Below are 21998 nucleotides of genomic sequence, written 5' to 3' on the forward strand. Positions count from 1 at the left end.
TTTTTGAATATTTTCTGCTTCTTATCCTTAATTCTCTGTATTTGTGCCCCCCCCCCCATGCACACCTTTTCTCTTTCTAGGTCAGTTTTATTTATTTATTTATTTATTTATTTATTTATGGGGTTTTTTTGCCCCTGATTTTCTATGTTTATCCTAATTAAATCCTTTCTTCCACTTTTCTTCCTTTTTCTTTTTACTTGTGATGGATGTTCAATTCATTTAGTATTATTTCTTTTTTTATTTAGTATTATTTCTTGATTTTTATAAGAAGTATTATTTCTTGATTTAGCAATTTTCATAGAGCTATGAAATTTCCTCTAAGTACAGCTTTTCCCAAATTCCATATTTTATATACATAACATTTTAAAAGTCACAGTATGTAGTTGAGTTTTCATTTCTGGTTAATCCAGAAATTGTTGAGGAGAATGTTAAAAAGAATTTTCCAAGTGTTTGGAATTTTTTGTCACCCCCCCCCCCATTTTATTACATTATAAGTAAAAGTGATGGACCTTTTTTCTATTTGTAATTTATTATCTCCTAATTCTGACATGATAGACTCCTATAAACTTCCACGGGCATTTGAAAATCTTTGTAATGTCCCATAATTCTTTGAAATGAAAATGTATTTTCTATACCTAGGATATAGAATTTGAAATGTATCCCTTAACTGAATTCTGACTGTTAATTCTTTTCTTAGTTGGCTTTCCTCACTTAATCTACTAAGTGCTTGTGTCTATTTCTTCTTTTATTTGTTGCCTTTTTTTTCTTTATTTGGTGATATTAGGGAGACATAAATATTCATGATAAATCTTCATTCTGGATTGTACTTTTTTACATTAAGGATTCTTTCAACTTTTATAATTACAATTTATTTTCCTGTATATTGTGAAAATTTTCTGCTTCTTATCCTTAATTTTCTTTAAAACTTAAAGGTAAGCCTAAAAGCTTTTTTTGTGAGTTTAACTTTGAATAATATTAATCATATTCTCTACTTTTTCTTTCCTTTATTTATCTTTTATATTATTACTACTTTCAAACTTTTTTGTCTTTTTACAAACTTTTTACTTTTACTATGTCTTTTATAGACCAAATGGAATTAGAGTTTGTCTTTGCATCTACTCTGGGGATATTTTCCATGGGAGGATTTTATCCAGATCACCTCTATTGATATAACATATATACTTGATTCTAATTAATTTCATTACTAGTATATTTCTGTGCATGTCCTTTGTCCTTTTAGTATGTGGTCTGTATTGGTTAAAAAAAATTAAAAGCTACATTGTCTGTTTTTATTTTTATACTAATTAATTTTTTTACTTTAATGTGCTTTATACCTTTATTTGGGAATTTATTAACTTCAGAAGGAAGCAATATCAAGTTTTGTTTTTTTTTTTTATGTTCTACTGTGAAAGTTGAGGATTTTCTCCCACTTACCTTTATCCTCTGATGCCTACCTCTTTGTTTCTGTTATTATGCAGAGGGATTTTTCCCAAGTCTGTGCGATTTTATTGTTATTCTATGGGATAATTTATTGTTATTATAATTATTATGTTGAAGAGTTTATAATCTTGATTTGCAATTATTATGAATTATTCAGTCTTAGTTCTAGATGAAGGGATTCAGTGCTCACATCTTCTGTTTACCTCTTACATTCCATATTCTTGAGATCTTGATTTTGAATCATCTCTTGGTTGGATATCTTCCATCATTGAGTAGATATTGAAGGAGAATTATTAGTAAGTGCAGCAACCGTTGACTCTGCTGATTGGAAAATGCTTTCTTATTACTTTTCTACTTTTATACATGACTGCAAAGTTAGGAATTGAATAATTCCAAACTTGGGAATTGAATAATAGAGATGCTCCTGTCTCTTTCTCAAGCTTCTGTAGACATCCCTTCACTGCTTTCTTTCTGTCACTGAGCGTTCCTGTGGAAAAAGTCCCGAATTCCTCCCCCCCGCAATTGACTAATTTTAAAATATCTCAATTTTATGGCATTCAGTGTTTATTCTTGAAATTCTGTAACTTTACCAAAGTGTCTAAATTTGATGATTCTCTTTGTTACATTTTCTCAGCACATTAGGTATTTCTTGATTTCAACAAAATTATTTCCCATCACAGATTTGAGCTATTTTGTTTTGCTCTGTTTTGTTTTGCTGTCTACTTCTAGAATACCTTTTATCTGTATGTTGGATCTCTGTTTTCAAACCTTCTTATCTGTCATCTTCTGTACCTGCTTTCATCTGCTTGTCCTTTTCCTCTGTATTTGTACAGTTTTATGAAGACTGTTTTCCACATCATCAACTTTGTTTTTGGTTTGTGGATTTTGTTTCTTATTACTTTAATATATTTATTGGTTCTGCAATGATACTATTTTTGTTTTCAGTTTCTTTCTTCACCTGCCAGGTCCCTTTTCATCTCATTGTGATGTCATATCATTTTATCTTTTATCTCTTCTTTCATAGTATCTTTGTTAATTGTTGTATATAATTTTCTTCTGCGTTCTATTCTTTCAAAATAGATTATTCATTGGTCTTTTCCATACCACTTCTATCACTTTTTTTTTTTTTTTAAACCTGAGTTCATTTTTTTTCTAATTTATCTCTGATTGGGACATAACAATCAGAACCTGCTCTTGACCCCCAACTAGTAAGGGTAATAATATCTCTTTAAATTTTCTCCTTGAGCCCTGCTCAGTTCTGGTTTCAGAGCCTGAGTTTGGGTCTTGTTGGGTCGTCTTTAACTTCTGTGCCCTTGGAGCAGTCTATCATGGTCCCATGGTCAGGTTCCTGGGCAAGACACAGTTGATTAATTTTATCTCTGAACTCTGTGATTCTGAGTCCTGCTTTTGATTTGAGGGCCCCATTGGTCTGTTGCTTTGGTGTGGCACACTTTTTTTCCCCTTTGTTTATGTTGACCTCCTTCTTTGCCTTCAGCCAAGCCTTTGTTTGCAGTTTGAGACAATTAGCCGCCATTTTTTCTGGGAGTCCTTTGGTTAGCTTAAAGCACATATCCTTCCTTTGCGGGATTTCCAAACACATCTGTGTTTTCAGATGTTGATTCTTACCGCAGATTTAGCTCTGGACTCTAGCTTTGGTGTGATGATCAAATAACCACTCCAAGTTTGGAGGTGTTTTCTAATAAGATTTTGTTGATCACAAAAGCCTCCTGTCATGGAAGAATCTCATTTTTGTTTTGTTTTGTTTTGTTTGTTTTTTAGAATCTCGGGTTTTGAGGATTTACCCAGTTCTTATTAATTTCTGGATAAAATACTCTAATTCTTTCCTTTGTGGATTGCCACATCCCACTTTACAAATTTCAAGGACACCATGTCATGAACCGTTCTGAAGTTTTTAAAGGAGATGAATATCAATATTAGCATTGTGTTGTCCACAATATTCACTGTTTCAAAGACAGGAACTCTGCCTTTTATGAGTGTGCTCTTCATAGCTTCTGATGCTGGATTCTGCAACTTAGTGTTTTCCCATTAATTTCTAAATAAGAAGTAAAATATTTGCAAACATTGGTCCTCTCTTAGGCTCTTTGAGGACTACATAGCTATTACTGTAGTCACTCAATCAACAGCATTTAGAAGTAAGGTTCCCTACACATTGTAGAAGGGGCTTTACATTGTAGCACTAGTTTCAGGGACTGTTTCATAGGAAGGAGGATTTGGGCTTAATCTTAAGACCTGAGTGGGTAGCAGAATCACCCTGAGGTCTTGTTAAACTACAGGTTGCTGGGCCCTTTTGGACACATTTAGTCTGGAGAGGAACATGAGAACTAACTAATTTTTAACAAATTCTTGGATGATGCTGAGGCTGCTGGTCCAGGAACCCTCCCTCCCACTTTGAGAATCATTGTCCTAAGTGATGGGGATTACATGGACCTTCAAAATGTAGGTAAAAGAATTCTATAGGGAGGAAAATATGAACAAACTGTAGAGATCTTACCATCTTCTTGATTTCTAAACCATTCTCTTGGTTACGATAAGGGACCCTTTATAAGAGACCCTTATGGTCTCTTTGGTTACGATAAGGCACTCTTTGTAAAATACCCTTTAACTTTTTAAATATCAGAGGATATTTAAAATAAATGAATAAATAAATAAATAAAAATAAAAATATCAGAGGATATTTCATGGGTAATATCATTAATGATATTGACCCCTTACCCTCAAAGCCCATGGGATCATCCTCCGATATTTAAAAAGTTAAAGGTGATTCTGGCCTTTCTGATGCATTAACTTTTTTATATCCAATACATGAGTATAGATGTCTACTAAGAATATAGGTAAATAGAAGATATGTACATGAGGTAAAACAGTCCAGGTTGTGATTGGTTTCAGAACATAATGTATAATTTGAAGTAAAACCTGGTATCAGCAATGTTCTGGAGTTAATTGGTCCGGGCCACACACTCGATGGGCCACGAGAAGACTTGCTTCCTTGCCAGGCATTTGTCCAACTGACTGCTCTTCTCCTTCCCATTTTTAAAAGAACTGACCCTGATATTTTCAGATGCTCCTAAGACTCATTCAGCCAGCCTCTTCAGTGACTTTGTTGGCAGCACACATTTTCCATAAGAAACAAGACGATGTTTCTCATGGGGTAGATTTGGCAGGCATAAAGCTACTACGTAACCTTGTTCCGATTCCATGAGGTTGGATTCTGAAGAAAGATAATTCAGTGTTATAGCTCTTGTTCTTCTTTGTATACCTTTGTCAGCAACTTTCAGTCTTCCGGAATGTGTTTCCAAAGTAGGAACACACTGTTTGCATGCCTAAGAGGGTCTTTGAACAGTCAAACTGCAGACGATGGATTTTGCACCTTTTCAGTGACTCTCCTGAGTGTAGAATTCAGAGCAGAGGAAACACGGGAGGTGATTCTGGAGTCGGCCTCCCCACTGAAGAAAGGCTCTTGTTACTGAGGATATATGGGGCATGGACTTTAAGTGTGAATAGCTATTAATGAGCTGAATAACATTTATAGAGTGTCTTTACTGCTGATTTCCTTTCTCAGATTATGGAATTGAAAAGATTTTTTTCCGCCCTGGGTTCAGAGACTTTATGTGCTAGAAGTCCTGGGCAGGTATTTTGTGTGAGGCCTCAGTTTCCCTACCTAAAAGGTGAAGACACTGGACCAGGTTGATCTACATGGTCTTTAAGATCTCCTCTGTACTGGACATTATGAAATGATAGGTAATTAACTTTTAAGTGAATACTTCCATTGGACTTAAGGAAGGCATGAGTAATATATTGTTTCAGTATTTTTCAGGGACACAGAGGAGAGAGAGTTCTGCTCCTACCTAATTTTGTTATACTCCCCCCCCCTCCCCGAAAATGTTTGTACGGTTTTGATCTATAGGGGAGAATTTTTCCTCAGGCTTTCCAGAACCCTTGCAAACAAGAATTAAAAGGTTTTTGTGGAGGGAAGACAGGGAAATAATCTCAAGAAATAGCGCCAGGTGATGATGCCAAGTGTCACATCAGCTCCGGGAAGCTTAATGGTGTTATAAATATATGGGTGAAATGATGCAGCCAGAGGACCTTCCCTGTGGATGATGAGGAAAAAGAAGGTGGTCACTTACTTCAAATACAAGGACAAGTGAAGACTTAGAATTCCTGGTACCCCTGCAGTTAGCTAATCATTATGATGTGGCTTCTTGAGTTTCATTAGCTGGAGTGGGAAGGAGTGTTGTATAACACTCAGTTTTGTTTTTCTGGTCATCGGAGGTTCTCTGGAATTGCTTAGGGCCCTAAATGTTTAGCTTTCTGTTGGTAGCCCTGGCACGTGTTCTGGAAAGCAGGCATGTGTACATTGTGCATACAACAGTTCTCATCAGGACCAGACCTGTGCTGGGCCCTGGGAGTCTGAGAACCAAAAGGAATACATGACTCGTCCTCTTAAGAGTGATTTTGAGTAGCCTGGGTCCCCATCACTTTGAAAGAAGATAATTTTACATATTGAAGAGGAGAGCATGTGCATCTTGTTTTCCACAAAAATTTTAGTTGGAGGCCACATGTTAAGTGTAGAACCTGACCATTTTTAATGATATTTAGACCCCTGACCCTCCAAGCCCATGGGATCATCGACAGTGCAATAGCCTTATCACTAAAGAAAATCACTCACCCTAATCTTACTTTTTTCTTGAAAAAAAATTTTTTTTTGAAAAATTTTTAATAAAATACCCAAATCAGAAAAATAAAACTAAAAACTTGTGATCTGTAATCTCAAGACTACTAAAGTCATTTAGAATCATAGAATCATAAAATCTTTGAGCTGGAAGAGAATTGCTAATTATCTAATTCAGAGATTTCCTTGCCAGGACCCCAGTGCAAGGACTATAAAGGCAGGTGGGTTATATACAGAGACTGAAAATAACCCCCAGACAGACCATTTGTGAAAAGGTTTCCAGCCTCTGTGTCATTGACATTTTGGACCAGATCATTCTTTGTTGGGAGGACAGTCTGGTGCTTTGTGGAATATTTAGCCACATCTTCGGCCTCTACCCATTAGATGCCAGTAGCACCCTAGTCTCTGGTTGTGATGTCTTTCAACCAAAGATGTCTTCAGAAACTCCCAAATATCCCTAGCCTGAGGTTTTTTGGTGGTAGTAGTGGTGGTGCAGCCAGGAAGGGCAGGTAGGCAGAAGTCCTCCTGGTTGGGACTAACACTGTTCTGTACTAACATGGTGTTAGTAGAAGAATCCAATCTCATGACCACTCTTTTCATCTTTGATTGGAATCTTCAGAGGCTCTGACTCATTCATTCGTTCATTCAACACATTTGCTGAACCCATTGTGTGACTGTCCCCAGTGCTGAAGATACCAAACGTGAGTAGACAGGCATGGACTTGCTCTCAGCGCGCTTATGTTTTAGAGGAAGACAGACTGCAAACAGGCATCTTATCAACAGTGAAGGAAATAAAGCAGTGGAATGTGGTAGAGAGAAAGTGAGTGTGGTCAGGGTTGTGGAGAGGGGGCTCAATTTCATGGGGGGCCAAGGGGGTGGGAAAGTGTTAGATGGAGTTGTCAGGGAATGCCTCTTAGAGGTTAGAACCTTTGAGCCCAGAATTCACTGATGAGGTGTCAGCCATATAAAACTACATATTTATTTGTCTCTGAATAATAATAAAAGGAGTAAATTAAGCCAGAAAAAAAAGTCTTTTAGAGATGAAAAGGAAAACTGTAAAACATTCCTTTTTTGTATAAAAAGGTTGAATATCTTAATCTAATTTTTTCATTTAGCAAAATGTCCCAATAAAGGCTTTGAAAGACTTGGTCAAGGTGAAGGTGACGGGCAGAGTCATCACACCTGCTAGAAACATTCTTTTACTTGCCGGATAGGCATTTCTGTATCATTATCTTCCTTCCTATCAACGTAATAGTGAATAAGCTGAAGAAAACTAAATTGGGCAAAAATGAGACTTATCATTAAGGGTTTACAGAATGGGGGGCTTGGCGGAGTACTGGAGCATTCTAGTGTTTTCACATGGTGATAAATTCTAATCTTGGGTTGGCAAACAAATGTCTTAACTTTCTGCTTTGAAGTTCTTGGGGTGCAGTGATTTTTAGGAGTAAATTTACTTGCTGAAAGTAGATTGGAGATTGCAAGAGAAAAGAAATTCCTTGCCTGTCATTTTTTTAAAAATCCCTAATTCTTGGGTATTTGCCAGTTCTAATACGTAAACACATAATGTGTTTTTCCTATTATAAGATTCTGTTAATTTGTCAGAACAACCAATGGATAGGAATGGGCCAGTTGGTTAATTTAGTAAGGAGGAAGGACAGCCTCTGATAGCTTCTGCTATAGGTGGAGGCCAGAGGAGAAAAGAAAAACAAACAAAAAACAGCCCACAGTCTCCTTGAGCAAGAGGATCTCAAAGTGTTCATGATCCACACAAGCCCAGCCATTGTTTAGCTTTCTAGAAAGGAGTCTGCTGAGGGCTTTTGTCCTGATGGGGTAGTTAGATCAGGAACCAGGGTTTGGAGAAAGACAGACTGAGGTGCCAGGCTTGTGTGGTCAGTTTTGTCAGATGTAAGAATGAGGCTGGAGAGGTCATTGCAGCATTTGGATCCGGCCCTTGTGTGCCACTGATACGGGCGAACTTGAATGATTCTGGTCTAAAGAAAGTGACTTATCTGAACTTCTGAGTTAACTGTGTACAGAAGGCAACGTGCAAGTGTCTGACAGATTAGATTGGGATTTTCGTGGGCTTTCCCTTAAATAAAAGAGTTCCTCTAGCAAAACTTCCTTATCCTCTCCACAAGGCAACAGCCATATACCATTTTTTGTTTTGTTTTGTTTCATTTCTCTCGGAGTGGTAATAGAGAAAAAGGTAAATTGTTAAAATGGTTTCTGGATCCGTTCACTGAAACTGTGGAACTTAGACTTTGTGTGGTTGGCCAGGCCAGCGCCGGGAGCGGTTACGGCGGGAAGACCTACATGACCAACGCCCGAGGCCGGTCAGGCTTTCAGACCCACTGAGGAGGTACCACTCGGTGCCCGGGTTGGTCTTTCATGGTGGGAAGGATGAGTTTCACCGCAACTTCTGCTTACTCTGCGTCTCAATCAGTTCTGTAATGAAGACCCAGCAGCATCACTACAACTTCCCTTTAATTTTACAATTTTTATAATGAGAGTTCTTGTAGCATGAAAAGTGTCTGTAGAAACCCAGCCAGCATTCTGAAGAGTTTCTAAAGGAACACCGTGATTTTCTGTCTCTGCCATTTGGGTGCGGATTGGCCCTCCAGGAGAGAAATCAGTTATCTCTTGTTCTCAGTGCTAGGGCGAGAATGGCCTCAAAGTTTCCAAGGAACTTCCTGATGGGCCCATGACATTTCAGAGAATTCATTCAACACCAAGAGTGGCTTTCCGTCATTTGAAAGAAGTAGATGAGCTGGGATCTCATTTGTCACAGTTGCGTTTTGAGCATTTTACTGAGAGGAGGCCTCTTGGTTTGTTTTGTTTCTCAAGGAGAATATTGTCAGGACACTTCTCAGAATTAGATTTATCTGGCAAACTGCAGGTTCCCCTTTCCAGACAATGAAGTCTAAAGCTGCTGAGATACTACCCTGCTTCCTCCCTTTCTTTTCTAGTCCCTTCTTTCCTCTTTTATCTCCTTGTTCAAATCACACGCTTCCTTTTCTAAGGACAGGAGAGCTGGCAGGCTGCCGATTGGCCTGTTGGCCTCAATTAGCCTTATATCATTGCAAAGGAATGCATGAATTCTCCAGAAGGTATGTACTATCTCTTTCTGTGTTAGACACTCACTACCTGCTTTCATAACAGGTCACTCAGCCAGAATTGCTCCTTATTTACATATCTGATAGTTTTTTTAGTCACTTAGATTACATCCCTGGATGCTCATCTCATTTTAATGATGATCCCAAAGGCACCTGTTATGAAATAGTACTCAACGTGCCCTGTAACCCTTGAAAACTTGATGCAGAACAAAGCTAAAACAAGAGATAACCTGAAAAGGACCATCGCTGGCCAGAAAGCAAGTGGGTTATTCATCTGCAGCTTGCCTGCTCCAGACTTGTGCCGACGTGCAAGGTCCACAGATGGACCACAGTCTGACCACATAGAACAGAGGCAACGTGCATTGGCAGGACTAGGGGGTCTCCTGGTATTTCTCTGCTCAGTATTTAAATTCAGTCTCATATTGGGGGTTACATATGTGATTGCAAATTAATCCTTTCTCTTCTGAAAATTTGGTTTTGAAGAACAGCTGTGTCTCCCTTCTGAATTCCTTAATTATTTATCCTCCCTGATATGTTAAACCTTTCATTAGTGTGGTAAATTGCCAAGAGTACACAGAACTGCTTAGATCATGTAGCAAACAGTATAAACATTTGATAGGACATTTGAAGACACCACATGGCAAGCTGGGATCTGTAGTGGAGCCGATGCTGTAGGATCGATGGAGGTAGCTTGTTGTCAGGAGTTCTTTGTTGGTTTATTTTGCTGGCTTATTTTATTACTAGGTTTTTTTTTTTTTCTTTTTTTAACTAAACATGGGAGGAGTACATAAATCATGGGTACTTACTTGGAAGGGGCTGATTCTGCTCTGATAGAGTCCCTGTCCAATTTGGAGTGCACATGCTCGTATCTGAGGTCAAAGTAAATCAGTCCAATTAATTATTGCATATGCAGAGAGAGAGTAAGTCTTCGTTTGCATTTGCCTGTCACCTTGATCCTGCAACTGCTTTTGGAAGGAAGTTTCACCTCAGTTTCTTCTCCGTGCAGTCGGGCTTGGAAAGATGCTTTAAAAGATTTTTAAGTTACCAGAAGTCCTGCTTTGACCGTGACAAGGACAAGTGATAAGTACTGACACAGAACACCCCTTGTTGTCAGAGTAGCAGCCCACGTCCACAAGTGGATGAGTTAGTGGTTCCCCCCATTTTTCATCCTCAGCATGGAAATTCTTCCTTCCTCCCAAACCATGGCAGTGCCAGAGCTTACCGTTAGAAATGTTAACCACCTAACACCCCCCTCCCCCAGCTCTTTGACCTCACCCTATCAGCTGTTTCCGATCTCCAAATATATTTGTAGGCTGATCTTCAGGTTCCTGATGCTTCTGTTTTTCTAGCTGAACTATTCCAGAGTTGATGCATTCCACTGCCAGTCCTTGGATAATTGGTTTTTCCATTCACTGGAAAGTAAGAAAAGCACAAACAACAGGTGCTAACTAAAACCTTTTCTTAGAATTGTGATTCAGGAGAACTGGGGAGCTCAGTGCCTGATAAATGAAACTAGGTTTCTGGAGTGGACAGAGGAAAAGGACCTTATGGTGTTTCTGGTTCTATTTCTCCAAGGCTTTGAAGGTTATAATTAGTTGCTGCTGAATCCCCGTGGCCGTGGCGCCTCACCACTTTTTTTCTGGTCTGCGGCCTTCAGGCAGAGAACAGGTTCAATCCAGGCAAGGCCTGTGTGTTTTAATTCAGGCACTTCCTGGAGACCGTTGGGACTTTGACTTGAAGACCATGTTTATGCAAGTCTGGGGAACAGTGTTCGCCAAGCTGCCCTGGGTGAGGGCTGATGGTGGCCTGGTGGTGAGAACACCGTGAACCATCCAGCGTGCCTCCCCCTCTCCAGGTACGTCTGGGCCATGAGCCGGAGAAGAACGGGGCGTGAAGCTGCGGATTGCCTTCTTTCACCTTCACCGAGCCATGATGGCTCCCCGGGATGCTGGGCACAGAAAAGTGGGGGTGCAGGTGGTGTAGACGAGAGAGCAGCCTGTGTCCATCATCCCCCTTTACCCATTCGCACGTGTACATTCCCGATCTTAAACGAGATCTCTCTGGGTTCTCTTTAACTATGTCTTCAAGAGTTTGTCAGATGTGGAGAGTTGGAGTTAGGGTTTCTCATCCAGACCCCCACCTTTGGAAATCCCCAAACTAGAAATGGAAATGGAACACACCAGCAATGGGGAATAAAGGATACTGAAGAGCAGTGAATAATTCGAATGGTCTAGGGGTCTCGTGTGTCAGGAGAACTGATCACGTTCGGCACTAGGGTATTAGAGAAGAATCCATACTCACAGAGCAGGTCCCTTCGTGGGTGGTGTTTAGAGTCCAGTCCTCGATGCCTATTTGACCTTGAGAGGCCTGGGAATACTGCCGGGGGTAGGGGGAGTAGGAGATGGGGGTGCTTGTTTGATTTGTAGACTCAGCCCATGACCTTCTGAAATAGCATTTCTTTTTAGTTAGTTTGAAGCTTCCTCTTCTGCTTTTGATTTTGCTGATTGGGTCAGTGGTGGGGAGGGGGGTATTGCTAATCTCATTATGACGGTATTTTTAAATGAAGTAAAGTAGATAGGAGATCAAGACTTTTAGCTTTAAATCATCATTTTGGAGCACATCAGTGTCTAGCTGAGTCTTTGAGGGTTGCTGCTCTTTCTGGGCGGATGAAGCAGTCAGAGAAGCAGCAGAACGCGTTTCTCCTCTTTTTTCCTGGTTGTGGGTTTCTCAGAGGATTACCATCTGCTGTACATACTCTGGTTGATGGATGGGTCCTCCTCGGGTCCGGCTTTCTTTGTCTCCCGTCCTCCCCCATTCCTTTCTTCTCCTGCTCTCACTGTGTGCACGTGTATGCATCCTCGGTCTCATAAACACATCGGGTTTCTGCTTCTTTGATTGTTTAGGCCATGCTGGAAATTTCCGTTTTCTTCTTCTGTCAGCGTCTTCAGGACAAATGTGTACACAAAGGCAAATGGCTTTCAAAGGAGGCTCCGTCCTCCTCTCGGGGCTTGGTGCAGACATCAAATTGAAGGCCGTTCAGCTGTACCTGACGCTCGTTCTCAGCAGCCTGGAGATTAACCTCTTCTAAGGCTCTGAGCTATTTTTGAGGTAGAGACTGCAACAACATTAAAGCTAGAACCCATTAGGAAATCACTTTCATCATCTCTTCTTTTTCCAAATCAGTGGGCTTTTTTTTTCCCCCTGATCTCATGACCCTTTAATCTCCTTTGTAGCAGAACAAGGAGACTGTAGGTTTGTGTTTGCATCCAGTGAAGTTAGAATCCTCGATAACAGCTTCCGAAGACACCAAGATATTAGAGAACCGCATAGCGAGATGAATTTCATGTCTGGGTGGATGACTTAGTGCTGAAGGTGCCCTGCTTTCCTTGTGCAGAACCATCATTTTTGTTGATGTTGTGCAAACTGGGCTCAAAATTTCCAAAAGACACACAGCAGAAAGCCTTTTGTTGCGTTATTTCTAAAGGCTTGAAGTTTTGAAGGGAAGAGATTTTGTTTTCCTCTCGGGCTACACAATGGAGCTTTCAGAGAACCTCTTTTAAAAGGAATAGCTACAGCCTTTGTGTTGAAGGGTGTGTCTGTTGGCAGGGTCTGCTGATGCAGACAGACTGGCTGGTGATTAACAAAGGTCATTAGACTTTGGAATCTGGCAAGCAGAGTCGGATGGTATGTCTTCTGTGTGTGGAAGGACGACTCCCAAGAAGCCAAGGCATTCTGGAGGTCCCCCCCAGCCCACCCCCAAATCCTGCTGTAGAACAGGGTCTGGTCCAGGATCGTCCTGCCATAACCAGTCAGCTCTGCTGGGACTAACGAACAAGCTTATCAATCATGGGATAAAAGAACCTTCGGAGATCTTGGTGAATGACATTTGAGGAGGAGAAAGGTGCTGCTTTTCGGAAAGCAGTGCAAACAGTTCATTCTTTGTTGGGAGCAGAAGAGCATAGGAGGAGCCCAGCCTGTTCTTCTACTGCTCATTTCTGATTGTCAGCCTAGCAGAATCCCAGAGAAGCCATGTTGTGCACGGAAGAGAAGCTCCGAGCTAAAATGGCCGCTCCTGAAGCTCAGAGGACTAGGGCAGCTTAGTGAGTCTTAGAGCTTCGGTGACGCAGGAGCTCATATCTCTTGAAAGTGTGATAAACACATTCAGCAGAGCTGTGGCTTGTTTGGCTGAGATGAAAGGGCTAGGCTTGGGGGATGGGGAGTGCACACTGGATGGTCTGCTTTTTTCTGTGAAGTGTTCTAAATGCAGGAGTCGTCTGCACCATGGAAAAATTTGTTTTCAGGTCTAATGGACTGTGCGAAAGGAGAAGTGGGGTGGGGCCTCAGTGACGGCTGTAATTTGATCCAGAGCTGATAGCAACCTCTTCCACACAATTTGGGTTGGCGCTTAGGCATAAAAGCTTGTGTATCTCGAATGTTGAGACTTAGCTGAAAAGACTCTGGTGCACCGTTCAGTGTTTATTGAAAAAGGATAGATTGCTGGGTGAAAGAAGAGGAGGTAAATATCTGTGTCTCACTCTGCAAGCTCAGTCTGTCCAGAGCTGGACTTGCCAGAAGTTATTTTAGCAGGCTATCAGCAGGAGCATTCTTTCATAGAAAATCCGCCCGCAATGGCTCCTTTCTCTACATTTGACACATCGCTCGACTTTGTTCCTCCTGCAGAATCAGTTTACCTTTTGCCCTAAAAGTAGCGAAAGTTGCAGTACAGTAGAAGTCTAGGAAGATCTGGCGAAGGCTTTAGTTCTTGGACATCTGGTTCTAGATTGCGGTGACTCAGTAGAGTTTGCGGTGAGCTCCATGAAGTAACTCACTGATTAAGATAATAACCGGGTATCTCAGCTCAAGATATGTATTACGATGGGATAGACTACACCTTCTAATACATTTTTAATTGCTTAATGGTGAGCCTCTCCGTTGAGTTAGTGGGAAGCTATCTGTGTCTCTCTGTCACCCAGCGAAGAACAGAGTGAAGGTAGCTGGGCAAATTTTGCTTTATTCTGCCCCAGGTTTGCAGCTTTTTGTGGGCAAGTACACACTGCATGTTTGTCAAGGAGAGGCGTAGGAAGGGAGTCGCGACTTAGAAGCCCCTCTTCAAAACTGTGTTTGTTACCTTAATGTAAACCGAGGTATCAAGGTACAACTCTAAACTAGAAACTGGATTGTCATTTGAAGTTGGTGGTTGGAGAATCTCATGAGAAAAAAATAGTTTATGACCTAATTAGTTGGAGAAGGTGTTAGGTTGTAATTGGTAGATAGTAAAGAGCAAAATAACCATTTAGCTTATGAAACGCATACACACATGTGCGTGCGCACACACAACTAAACTGTGGAAAGGAGGAAAGAGGCATACCCCAATATCAGTTAAAGTATTAGAATAACAAAAGGCATAATAAAAGCTCTCTCTACCACCACCCAAAATTCAATACTATTTTACCATTTGGGGATGAAACATCAATGTTCTAATATTAGAACAGCTAATGAAGATTGAAATTTGTCCTTTTTTCTGTACAGACATCCTCTTTACTTCTGAGAAGGTTCTAGTCCGCCCCCCCCAAAAAAAAAGGGTCCAAGCCAGAATCAAAGTCAATACTGACTTGACAAGAAATTTGAAATCAGTCAAGAAATTCAGAAACTACTAAAACTCTTGAACTGCTAAGGGTTTCCTTGACCAATGGCATTTGAAGATGTATTTATATCAAAGTGGAAAATGTTTATCTGGGTCCCCCGCCCCACCCGCCCCTACACTTTTTTGATGTTTGGATCTCAAGGACACTATCCCTGTTACGTCTGGTTGCATTTCTTTGGTGGACATTCCAACTGGCAAAGTTCAGTGTAAGATCTGCTGATACTAGAAATGTTTCTGTTAATGGACTTGTAGCCCCATCGACTTGGGATATTTAGCTAGTACAGTTCTTCAGACACTGTATTCTGACTTTTGTCACAGGTTCCTAATGTGAGAAGGTAGGCCCAGATCATGGAGGTGCTACAGTGTGATGGCTGTGACTTCCGAGCCCCATCTTACGAAGATCTCAAGGCGCACATCCAGGATGTCCACACAGCATTTCTGCAGCCAACTGATGTTGCTGAAGACAATGCTAATGAGCCACGATCCGGGTCCATGAACGCCAGTAACCAGACAGAGGTGGAGTATTCTTCGATAAAGGACGAATTTGCAATCGCAGAGGATTTATCAGGTAAATCTTTGCTGATTCTGGGCGTATCTGATCTGTTTCATGGCGCTCCTCTAGTTTTAGCCTGTAGCCATGGGTCTTGGCACGTGTGGCTTCTTCAGAGTTCCTTGCTCTCTGCGAGCCGTCTTTGCAATTAGGGCGTCACGTTTCTCTACCTGAGTGTCCTATGTTATTGTCCTTTTAGCTTCCTTTATGTCTCTTAGTTTCCTTTCAATTTGGAGAACAGGATAGTACCTTGTAGAATTCTGGGATGAATGTCACAGTATGGGAAATGCATCTTTTTATAGCCCTAGGGCACGTTAGTGGAGATGAGGTGAGTATCGTCTCTAAAGCTGAACACTGCGTTTTCATCTGTAAGAAGCGCTATGTGTGTGTTCATTAATGCTTCATTAATACTCTTCAGGGCCTCATCTGGAGATGTTATTAGGACTTTCGAATGTGATGTTTATTAATGAAGAACAGTTGAAAAGAAAAATTGATTTGCATGATGAAATTCTTAATTCTCTTTTGTTTGCTTTTCTGTTCTCACTTACCTCGTACTTTCTCTTTAGGTCAAAATGCAACTGCATTGGGGACCGGAAGCTACTATGGCCACAGTCCAGGATATTACGGTCAGCATATTGCCCCTAATCCCAAACCAACAAACAAGTTTTTTCAATGCAAGTTCTGCGTACGCTACTTCAGGTCAAAAAATCTCCTCATCGAACACACAAGGAAGGTCCACGGAGCTCAAGCTGAAGGGAGTTCGGCGGGCCCCCCTGTTCCAGGATCCTTAAATTATAATATCATGATGCATGAGGGATTTGGAAAGGTCTTCTCTTGCCAGTTTTGCACATACAAGTCACCGAGGAGGGCGAGAATAATTAAGCACCAGAAGATGTATCACAAAAACAATTTGAAGGAGACCACTGCTCCCCTCCCTGCCCCTGCTCCAATGCCAGACCCTGTGGTCCCACCCGTGTCCCTGCAGGACCCCTGCAAGGAACTGCCAGCAGAGGTCGTGGAACGCAGCATCTTAGAGTCCATGGTCAAGCCTTTGACCAAGTCTCGAGGCAACTTTTGCTGTGAGTGGTGCAGCTACCAGACACCCCGCCGGGAGCGCTGGTGTGATCACATGATGAAGAAGCATCGCAGCATGGTCAAGATCCTTTCCAGCCTCCGCCAGCAGCAAGAAGGGACTAACCTCCCCGATGTGCAGAACAAAAGCGCCCCCAGCCCCACTTCCAACTCCACCTATCTGTCCATGAATGCTGCAAGCCGGGAGATGCCCAGCGCCAACGTCTCCAACTTCCGGGGCTCCATCAGTAACTCCATCATGAGACCCAATTCTTCGTCCGCTTCCAAGTTTCCACCCGTGTCTTACCCTCAGATGAAGCCGAAGTCCCCTCACAACTCTGGCCTTGTTAACTTGGCGGAGAGATCGCGTTATGGCATGGCTGACATGACCAATTCCTCTGCTGACCTGGAAACCAACAGCATGCTGAATGACTCCAGTTCTGATGAAGAGTTGAACGAGCTAGATAGCGAGAACGGCTTGAATGCCATGGATCACCAGACGTCAGGCATATCTGCAGAACAGCTGATGGGCTCGGACGGCAACAAGTTGCTGGAGACCAAGGGGATTCCGTTTAGAAGGTTCATGAATAGGTTCCAGTGCCCCTTCTGTCCCTTCCTCACTATGCATCGACGTAGCATCTCCCGTCACATAGAAAACATCCATTTGTCCGGAAAGACCGCCGTCTACAAATGTGATGAATGTCCGTTTACTTGCAAGAGCTCGTTGAAGCTTGGGGCTCACAAGCAGTGTCACACGGGTACAACGTCAGATTGGGATGCTGTGAATTCCCAGAGCGAGAGCCTTTCTGCTTCCCTGAACGAAGGTGTCGTGTCTTATGAGAGCTCGAGCGTCAACGGCAGAAAGCCGGGGGTCCTGTTGGATCCCCTGCAGCAGCAACAGCCACCACCCCCGCCGCCACCACCACCCCCACCGCCGTCCCAGCCACATCCACCGCAGCTACAGCCGCCCCACCAGGTGCCAGCCCAGCCGCAGCCCCAGCCCCCGCCGGTGCAGCCGCCCCAGCCGCCCATGCCAGCCCCACCCCTGCACCCTTACAAATGCACCATGTGTAATTACTCCACCACGACTCTGAAAGGGCTACGGGTCCATCAGCAGCACAAGCACTCGTTCTGCGACAACTTGCCAAAATTCGAGGGGCAGCCCTCAAGCCTGCCGTTGGAGAGCGAGACAGACAGCCACCCCTCTTCCAGCAACACTGTGAAGAAAAGTCAGACCTCAATTCTTGGGTTGTCCTCCAAGAACAATTTTGTAGCTAAGGCCTCTAGGAAGCTCGCCAACGACTTTCCCCTCGATCTGTCACCCGTGAAGAAGAGAACGAGGATCGACGAGATTGCAAGCAACCTGCAGAGCAAAATCAACCAGACAAAGCAGCAGGAGGACGCGGTGATCAACGTGGAGGATGACGAGGAGGAAGAGGAAGACAACGAAGTGGAGATAGAGGTCGAGTTGGACAGGGAGGAAGAGCCCACAGAGCCGGTCATGGAGGTGTCCACATCCTTCTCGGCCCAGCAGATCTGGGCGAGAGACGCTGGCGAGCCCCAAAAGGAGCCCAGCTTCAGAAGCGTCGCCCACGACTACAACGCCACCAACGGGGCGGAAATTGAGCTCACCCTTTCCGAAGACGAAGAGGATTACTATGGCTCCTCGGCCAACATGAAAGACCACCAGGTTTCCAGTACTGCTCTGCTGAACACCCAGACTCCCATCTATGGGACAGAGCACAGTAACGAGAACACAGACTTTGGTGACTCTGGACGGCTTTATTATTGCAAACACTGTGACTTTAACAACAAATCGGCCCGGAGCGTCAGCACCCACTACCAACGGATGCACCCTTATATCAAGTTCAGCTTTCGGTACATCTTGGACCCCAACGACCACAGTGCCGTGTACAGGTGCCTGGAATGCTACATTGACTACACCAACTTTGAAGACCTGCAGCAGCATTACGGTGAACACCACCCAGAAGCCATGAATGTACTCAACTTCGACCATTCGGACCTGATCTACCGGTGTCGGTTTTGTTCCTACACGAGCCCGAACGTCCGAAGCCTGATGCCGCATTACCAAAGAATGCATCCCACAGTCAAGATCAACAACGCGATGATATTTTCCAGCTATGTCGTGGAGCAGCAGGAAGGGCTAAATACGGAATCCCAGACACTGAGGGAGATTCTGAATTCAGCCCCCAAGAGCATGGCGACTTCCACTCCCGTGGCTCGCGGTGGCGGTCTGCAGGCTACATTTAATAAAAACACTTCTTCAAAGACCTATACTCCAGAATGTGAAAATCAGAAGGACCCCTCAGTTAACACTGTTGTCGTTTACGATTGTGACGTTTGTTCGTTTGCAAGCCCCAACATGCATTCTGTCTTGGTTCATTATCAGAAGAAACACCCGGAAGAAAAGGCTTCCTACTTTAGGATCCAGAAAACCATGCGAATGGTGTCTGTGGACAGGGGCTCTGCCCTTTCTCAATTATCATTTGAGGTGGGTGCTCCAATGTCTCCCAAAATGTCCAACATGGGTTCCCCACCCCCCCCACAACCCCCGCCACCAGACCTCAGTACTGAGCTTTACTACTGCAAACACTGTTCCTACAGCAATCGGTCAGTTGTGGGAGTGCTTGTCCACTACCAGAAAAGACACCCAGAAATAAAGGTCACTGCCAAATATATCAGACAGGCTCCTCCCACAGCTGCAATGATGAGGGGGTCTGAGGGGCCCCAAGGCTCCCCTCGGCCACCCGCCCCCATACAACAGCTCAACCGCAGCAGCTCTGAGCGAGATGGCCCTCCTGTGGAGAACGAGATGTTCTTTTGCCAGCACTGTGATTACGGGAACCGGACGGTCAAGGGTGTCCTCATTCACTATCAGAAGAAGCACCGAGACTTCAAGGCCAATGCAGATGTGATCCGGCAGCACACGGCCACCATCCGAAGCCTCTGTGACCGGAACCAGAAGAAGCCTGCCAGCTGTGTGCTCATGGCCCCCTCCAGCGCGGAGCGGGACAAAGCGAAACTTCGAGCGCTCAAGTGTAGGCAGTGCTCATATACCTCCCCCTACTTCTATGCACTGAGGAAGCATATCAAGAAAGACCACCCTGCCCTGAAGGCCACAGTCACGTCCATCATGCGGTGGGCGTTCCTTGATGGCTTGATAGAAGCTGGCTACCACTGCGAGTGGTGCATCTATTCGCACACAGAGCCCAACGGTCTGCTCCTGCATTACCAGAGGAGGCATCCAGAGCATTACGTTGACTACACTTACATGGCTACCAAACTCTGGGCTGGGCCAGACCCGTCCCCTCCCTCCCTCGCGCTGCCCACAGAAGCCAAAACGTACCGATGCAGAGACTGTGTCTTTGAGGCCATGTCCATCTGGGACATCACCAATCACTACCAGGCATTCCATCCCTGGGCCATGAATGGTGATGAGTCGGTGCTGCTGGATATCATCAAGGAGAAAGATGCCATCGAGAATCCCCTCCCCCCCTCCGCCGAAGAGCTGGTGGGTCCCGTGAATTGCGAAAACAGCTTGCCCACTCCACTCCCCGAGCAGGACGCAGAGTGCCCAGATGACCCGAGGCTCTCCCCAGAGAAGAGCATCCAGCTGGCCTCGGCCAACCCGGCCATCTCGTCCACCCCGTACCAGTGCACAGTTTGCCAGTCTGAGTACAACAACCTGCATGGCCTGCTCACCCACTACGGAAAGAAGCACCCCGGCATGAAGGTGAAGGCTGCTGACTTTGCCCAGGACATCGACATCAACCCCGGCGCCGTCTACAAATGCAGACACTGCCCCTACATCAACACCCGCATCCACGGCGTCCTGACGCACTACCAGAAGCGCCACCCGGCCATCAAGGTGACCGCCGAGGACTTCGTGCACGATGTGGAGCAGTCCGCGGACATAGCCCAGAACGACGTGGAGGAGACGAGCAGGATCTTCAAGCAAGGCTACGGCGCCTACCGTTGCAAACTGTGTCCCTACACGCACGGCACTCTGGAGAAGCTCAAGATCCACTACGAGAAGTACCACAATCAGCCCGAATTCGACGTCTTTTCCCCGTCGCCCCCGAAGCTGCCGGTCTCCCTGGAGCCCGAGATGACCACGGAAGTGAGCCCCTCCCAGGTATCCGCTGCTGAGGAGGACGTGGGAGAGGATCCCATGTCCACGTCGCACTTCTCCGCCTCGCATCTGGTCTCCCACACTGTGTTCCGGTGTCAGCTCTGCAAGTACTTCTGCTCCACGAGGAAGGGCATCGCCAGGCACTACCGCATCAAGCACAACAACGTCCGCGCCCAGCCAGAGGGCAAGAACAACCTCTTCAAGTGCGCACTATGCGCCTACACCAACCCCATCCGCAAGGGGCTGGCGGCCCACTACCAGAAGCGCCACGACATCGACGCCTACTACACCCACTGCCTGGCCGCCTCCCGGACCATCAGCGACAAGCCCAACAAGGTGATCATCCCTTCCCCGCCCAAGGATGACTCCCCGCAGCTCAGCGAGGAGCTGCGGCGGGCCGTGGAGAAGAAAAAGTGCTCGCTGTGCTCCTTCCAGTCCTTCAGCAAGAAGGGCATCGTGTCCCACTACATGAAGCGCCACCCGGGGGTGTTCCCGAAGAAGCAGCACGCCAGCAAGCTGGGCGGCTATTTCACGGCCGTCTACGCGGATGAGCACGAGAAGCCGGTGCTGATGGAAGAGGAGGAGAGAGGCAGCTTCGAGAAGGCCGAGGTGGAGGGAAGCGAAGCTGCGGAGACCGAGTGGCTCCCGTTCCGCTGCGTCAGGTGCTTCAAGCTGTCCTTCAGCACGGCCGAGCTGCTGTGCATGCACTACACCGACCACCACAGCCGGGACCTCAAGAGGGACTTCGTCATCCTGGGCGGCGGCCCCCGCCTGCAGAGCCCCGCCTACCAGTGTAAGCACTGTGATAGCAAACTGCAAAGCACAGCGGAGCTGACCTCACACTTGAACGTTCACAATGAGGAATTCCAGAAGCGTGCCAAACGTCAGGAGAGGAGGAAACAGCTTTTGAGCAAGCAGAAATATGCAGATGGTGCTTTTGCAGATTTCAAACAAGAGAGGGTAAGGCTATGTTTTGATTTCCCTTCCCCCAGGAGGCCTCTCATCACTGGTGCCCACACGCACTTCTTCGTTGCCAGCCAAACTGCTACAGGCTTCCTAGTGACTTAGCTTTGCCAGAGAGCTCCATAAGTCAATTAAACGTTTCGAGCTTGAGTAGCCCCCCATCCTAGGCTCGCCCTTCTCCACGGCCCCGCTCCCTCCCTCCCACTCTCCCAAGGCTCCCCCGGGGAGGGCCGGGGTGGTTTCTCTGTATCTCCTTCTGCCAAGTAGCCTTACGTGAGGCCCCGTTACACGACGCCGCTCGCTCTCTTTCTAAGGCAGCTGTGGGCCGTCTCTTGGTGTCAGCCGTGGTGCTGGTCCGCAGTATCTGCTAC

At 44.8% G+C, this 21998-nt stretch overlaps 1 protein-coding gene across 1 annotated transcript in view; it reads left to right on the plus strand.

Moving 5' to 3' along the window:
• The window catches only part of LOC111146403 (zinc finger protein 462), a 133847-nt gene that overhangs the window by 37498 nt on the left and 74351 nt on the right, over positions 1-21998 (plus strand). Inside the window, exons 2-3 of the mRNA XM_022501941.1 lie at positions 15209-15458; positions 16007-21624. Coding sequence (XP_022357649.1) covers positions 15239-15458; positions 16007-21624 — 5838 coding nt within the window. The 5' untranslated portion in view covers positions 15209-15238. The remainder of the gene's footprint in view (positions 1-15208; positions 15459-16006; positions 21625-21998) is intronic.

The sequence above is a fragment of the Enhydra lutris genome, unplaced genomic scaffold, assembly GCF_002288905.1.
Source record: "Enhydra lutris kenyoni isolate GAN:26980312 unplaced genomic scaffold, ASM228890v2 scaffoldscaffold13, whole genome shotgun sequence".
Lineage (NCBI taxonomy): Eukaryota > Metazoa > Chordata > Mammalia > Carnivora > Mustelidae > Enhydra > Enhydra lutris.